The sequence below is a fragment of the Erpetoichthys calabaricus genome, chromosome 14 (genome assembly GCF_900747795.2).
Source record: "Erpetoichthys calabaricus chromosome 14, fErpCal1.3, whole genome shotgun sequence".
NCBI classification, from domain to species: Eukaryota; Metazoa; Chordata; class Cladistia; order Polypteriformes; family Polypteridae; genus Erpetoichthys; species Erpetoichthys calabaricus.
The window spans coordinates 98,514,246-98,520,245 of NC_041407.2; the positions used below are offsets into that span (position 1 = coordinate 98,514,246).

The window sequence follows — 6,000 nt, forward strand, 5'->3', positions numbered from 1 at the left end:
AGTGACTCTCAGAATGGCACTAAAAACTTTTTTATCCTCAATGACGTAATCAAACCCCCAACATTACAAAAGAGGCACTGCTCCAAATGGCGTCCCAACCTTTCAGCCTCAGTTCAACACATGAACTAATCACACCACCATTATAGAAAAAGCAGTGCTCAGATGACATCTGAACCTTTTGAGCCTCAATGTGCAGGATGTGAGGGAATGTTTTTGCATCAGGGCTGAATCTTATGTTTTGTCCAGTACAGCCCAGAGGGGCTCCCTTGTGCTGGAAAATCTGGTTCAGAAGAATGGATAGATGGATGGAAGGAACATCCTTTGAGATTTCTTTAAATAACTCCCGATGAAACTGTCCTAACTTTTAAAAATAATCTCCTATCTACATACACTCACTGAGCCCATTCTTAGTCTCACTGTCCTAATACTGGGTTGCGCCTCATTTCACTGTCCAAACCGCTTCAGTTCTTCATGGCATGGATTCCAGAAGATATTGGAAACATTCCTTTCAGATTCTGGTCCATGCTGAACTGATAATATCACAATTTCTGCAGAACTGTCAGCTGCTACATATTTCCTGCTCTACCACATCCCTATGTTGATCTGTTGGATTCAGATCCAGTGACTGGGAAGTTCACTGAACTCATTGTCATGTTTGGAACACCAGTTGGAGATGAATTATGCTTTGTGACATGGTGCATTATCATTCTGGAATTCACTTTTAGAAGATGGGTAAATTGTGACCATGAAGAGATGCACATGGTCATTGCATTTAAGTAGATAATTCAGGTGGTAATTGGTTGGTATTAATGGGTTCAAAGTGTGCCAAGAAAACATTTCCCACATCATTACACCATTCCCCCCAGCCTGGACTGTTGACACAAGGCAGGTTGGATGCAAGAGTGGTGTTTGGGGGTGGCAAGTAGGGCGACCGCCCCAGGCCCCGCGTCTAAGGGGACCCTGCTTTTGAGGTCCGCGTGTCCCGTTTGAGCGGATTTGTCAAGTTATATTCTCCAGTATAGATCAACCATGTCTCAAGACATGCTTTGCGGTATGGCGGTCCTATCTATAGAAAAGGGCACTGCATCCAGATTAGACTACGAAGATGTCATCAGCGACTTTTCCAATCAGAAGGCAAGAAAAGTGGATTTTTGTCTCTAAACCTGGAAACCAGTAAGAGATTCCACGATAATACCTCTAACGTTAATTTCACTCTTCCTGTCGAAACACTGAAACTCACATTTTATTTGTAGGTCATAAACATGTCTGAATATTAATGCACAAAAACATGTATCGCTAGTAATAACCGGCTAACATGACATCAGCGTGAGTTATGACTATGAAATCCTGCGTATCGAGACTCAACAGTATACTTGCAATTTGGGTATTTTTCTAGAAGAGGCCCTGCTAATTTCCACATGACACTGCATCGTATTTCGCACTGTCGTGGTATTGTCATAAATTATGAATTGCACTTTTTTAATAGATTATATCATTATATTTTGATAAAGTCCACGTGTTATCTTGCAAAAATGTAACTGAATACTGTAATGAGAAAATCTGGTGTATGATAACATCCATCCATCCATTTTCCAACCCGCTGAATCCGAACACAGGGTCACGGGGTGTCTGCTGGAGCCAATCCCAGCCAACACAGGGCACAAGGCAGGAACCAATCCTGGGCAGGGTGCCAACCCACCACAGTATGATAACATTATTTTTATTAAAAAAATTGTGTCTTTGTGGACCTGGAGAAAGCATATGACAGGGTGCCTCGTTAGGAGTTGTGGTATTGTATGAGGAAGTCGGGAGTGGCAGAGAAGTATGTAAGAGTTGTACAGGATATGTATGACGGAAGTGTGACTGTGGTGAGGTCTGCGGTAGGAGTGACGGAGATTGGATTACATCAGGGATCGGTTCTGAGCCCTTTCTTATTTGTAATGGTGATGGACTGGTTGACAGACAAGATTAGACAGGAGTCCCTGTGGACTGTGATGTTTGCTCATGACATTGTGATCTGTATCAATAGTAGTGGGCAGGTTGAGGAGACCCTGGAGAGGTGGAGATATGCTCTAGAGAGGAGAGGAATGAAGGTCAGTGGAACAAGACAGAATACATGTGTGTGAATGAGAGGGAGGTCAGTGGAATGGTGAGGATGAGAGGAGTAGAGTTGGCGAAGGTGGATGAGTTTTAATACTTGGGATCAACAGTACAGAGTAACAGGGATTGTGAAAGAGAGGTGAAAAAGAGAGTGCAGGCAGGGTGGAATGGGTGGAGAAGAGTGTCAGGAGTAATTTGTGACAGACGGGTATCAGCAAGAGTGAAAGGGAAGGTCTACAGGACGGTAATGAGACCAGCAATGTTATATGGGTTGGAGATGGAGGCACTGACCAGAAAGCAGGAGACAGAACAGGAGGTGTCAGAGTTAAAGATGCTAAGATTTGCATTGGGTGTGACGAGGATGGACAGGATTAGAAATGAGGACATTAGAGGGTCAGCTCAAGTTGGACGGTTGGGAGACAAAGTCAGAGAGGCGAGATTGCGTTGGTTTGGACATGTGCAGAGGAGAGATGCTGGATATATTGGGAGGAGGATGCTAAGGATAGAGCTGCCAGGGAAGAGAAGAAGAGGAAGGCCTACAAGGAGGTTTATGGATGTGGTGAGAGAGGACATGCAGGTGATGGGTGTGACAGAACAAGATGCAGAGGATAGAAAGATATGGAAGATGATGATCTGCTGTGGCGAACCCTAACGAGAGCAGCTGAAAGAAAAAGAAGTTTGTTTTTCATACTGTTCTGACTTTTGTGCTTGAAAATCCCAGGAGATTAACTGACACAGATACTCAAACCAGCCTGTCTGGCACTAACAATCATGCCACAGTCGAGACCACATAAGATCACATTTTTATTTCCCCTTTCTACTGTTTGATGTGAACATGAACTGGAGCTTCTGACCTGCCGGTGCAGGATTTTATGCATTGTGCTGCTGCCACAGGATTGGCTGATTAGATAATTGCATGTATAATAAGCAGATGGCCATATGTTCCTAATAATTTGCTCAGCGAGTGTACGTTAAGATATTATAAAAATTCAGTTTTCCTTCATTGTTTTAAGTAGACAGGAATCCCAGCTTAAATGATAGGAGATGATCATATCTAATAGTGTTTGTATAACACATAATGAATTGCAGATCTTATCTAGTAAGGAGAGGGTTATTTCAAGACAACTTCTAGGTAATTACTATAACATGAGAGTCATTTGACGTTTTAATTGGTTTCTATCATTAAAAACTATTGTTCTCATTAGCCAGTCCATTTCTATCCTCAAAGGAAGGCTGGCTGTATCCAAACTTCCTCTTATAATTTTGTTTCCAAGTTGGCAGCATCCTATTCAGTTTACTGTTGTAGCCTGACCTGAACTGTGAGGTCCTGCAGGTGACATCTAGGGGATGGTTAATGTGCCAGTGACAAAGCAAGCCATTGACATCAGGCTATAAAATGAAATGGTGCCCTTCCTTCAGACTGGGGGCATGGCAGATTGGATCACTTTGGAGCCTCACTGGAGACTCGAGACAGCTGATGAGATTTAGTGGATGACACATGAGATCAGGCAGCTGCTGTGAAGAGGTGGCCTGCCTATTATTATTATTATTATTATTATTATTATTATTTCTCACCATTTATGTGATTGACCTGTCTGGTGTCAGTATTTCTTTTCTGTTTTCACACAATAAACTTTTTTTTTTTTTCTTCTTTTAAACCCGATCTCCTGCTTTCCTCAATTTCCCCATCCCTCACCCCACCTCCTCTTTCTTCCATTTTCCTCGACTTTCTAACTCCTCTTCTAGTGCCCAATTTGCTTACATTCTTTCCCACACTTTACCCGTGGACAGCTTCATGAACACATCGAGAGCCACGAGCGCCGATGCCCCTTCTGCAGCTTGTCCTGTGGCAGCATGTCTCAAGATGAATTTGAGGACCACGTGTACAGCCATTAAAGTCACCAGGGCTCAGAAGCAGCAATGGAAGTTGGCCCTTTCTGTTTCTGCCTATTAATCCTGCTGAAGATGTTCATGTATAGGTATATTATTATTGTAACCGTGCTGCTGCACACAAGTGGGCAAATTTGCCTTTGTGCCCTTTCTTTCTGTGATTGCATCATTTATGTATTGGTCCTACTGCTTTAACTTTACATGAGGGCAGCATTTTCTCACAAGAGGACATGGAGACAAGTTCTTAAGCTCATCCCATCATGTTTCTCTGAAAATATTAAGGTGACATCATATAGCATAAAAGAACATAACTGTCTCGGACTTGTTTAATCCAGTTCAGAATTGTAGGGGATAAAACAACAAAAAAAAAAAAGATACTAAATACTTCAGTCAGACATCCAGGGCAGCCATGTAATGATCACGTAATTAACTCTCTATACAAAGCTGGTAAGAGATTTTTGTATCACAGCACTTTGGTGTAGGGTTCAAATATGGCCTGGTGTGGATTTGTGGCAAGTTTTCCCCATCTTTTGTGAGTTTTTTAGGTTATCTTCCCACACCCACATTAAAAATCAGCAGGTATGGCCCAATGATGATTCTGAATCATCCAGCTGTAAATGAGGGTGGCTGCAATGCAATGACATCCCATCCAGGATTTGGTTCCCCACAGCTCTGGATTGGAAAACAAGTGTTTGAAGTATACAAAGTGTGGGGGTGACATACAGCTTTCTAAGAAGAATTGTTGCATATATTAGAAATTTAATTAAAATATTTAACCTGTTAATGCATTGCCAAATTAAAGTGAATTAATGAAGCCATTAACTTTGTGTCTGGGAAAGTGTATTCTTGATATAATAGGGAACAGTGGAAGTAAATCTTAATATCTTATGAAAACTTTTTTTCTCCAATTATTGTTCTACTTAAAGTATGGACCTCAATTAAAAAGCAATCAAAGTTAATGATCTAGTCACTCTTTTCAGGATAAACTGTAACAAAACTTTAGCAAACTTGAAATAAGCCATTGACTGGTTGAATAGTCTTCAAGTACACTTAAAAATAGCAACAACAACATTTATTTATATCACACATTTTCATACATAGCTCAAAATGCTTTACAAGACAGCAAAATGAAAGTAATATGAAATGAAAAACAAATAGGATTAAGAAATAACATTAAAGAAAAAGAAACAAAGGTATAAAGTTGGATGGCCGGGAGGACAGGAAAAATAAAGCAAAACTACAGTTAGGTGGAAAAAATAAAATCTGCAGGGATTGCAAAAGGCCAAAAAGACTGCCAAGCCCTCACTGGGCATTCTATCTATAACTTAAATTTTTGTAAATCAGTCCTGTTTGTTTTCAGGTGCCAAAATTGTTTCTTCATATCGATGACAAACGGGAAATGTGAAGGCCCCAGAAAGACACTTTATTTATTTAGATCTGTAACAATCTCAATAAATAGACATGAATGGATGATAACAGATTAATGAAATGCCAATGGCTTCCTGATTTTAAAAGGACTCTCGCTGAATCCAATAACTCGGACAAAGTTCAGGTTTTCTTGATCTGTTGTATCCTGCTAGTAGCCTACTAGCCATTAAAGATTTCTGTTTTGTTTTAATTTTAGATTTGGTAAGTTTGACTTGATTGTATGAACTGTTGTATGCTTTTAATAAATTCAATTAAAAAAAAGGATTTCTGTTTTGTCGTTTTCAAAGCCCATACGAACCAATTTGATATGTATAGGACTAACCCCAGAATGAAGCAATGGCTCCAACAGGAACCCCAGTACAGAACCAGTGTGTACTTGTCTGACTGGCTGAAACTTTCCGGGTGTGCATGAAGGTAATCGACTGGCATCCCGGCCGGGGAGTGGACACTGCCAGGGACGCAGTAGAGAAAGTGCATTCAGAGAATAGGTGGCTGGGTAAATATCTCTTTAAAACGAGGGCATGTATTGGGCTGATTAATTATTTTGTAATATCTTAACATTGTGATATCGTTTGTTTATAA

At 40.7% G+C, this 6,000-nt stretch overlaps 1 protein-coding gene across 2 annotated transcripts in view; it reads left to right on the forward strand.

Moving 5' to 3' along the window:
- calcoco2 (calcium binding and coiled-coil domain 2) overlaps positions 1-5,192 on the forward strand; it is a 57,429-nt gene extending 52,237 nt beyond the window's left edge. For both annotated transcript variants that reach the window (XM_028819830.2, XM_028819831.2), the window contains exon 14: positions 3,847-5,192. In XM_028819830.2, coding sequence (XP_028675663.1) covers positions 3,847-3,996 — 150 coding nt within the window. In that variant the 3' untranslated portion in view covers positions 3,997-5,192. The remainder of the gene's footprint in view (positions 1-3,846) is intronic.
- Positions 5,193-6,000: the final 808 nt, after the last annotated feature.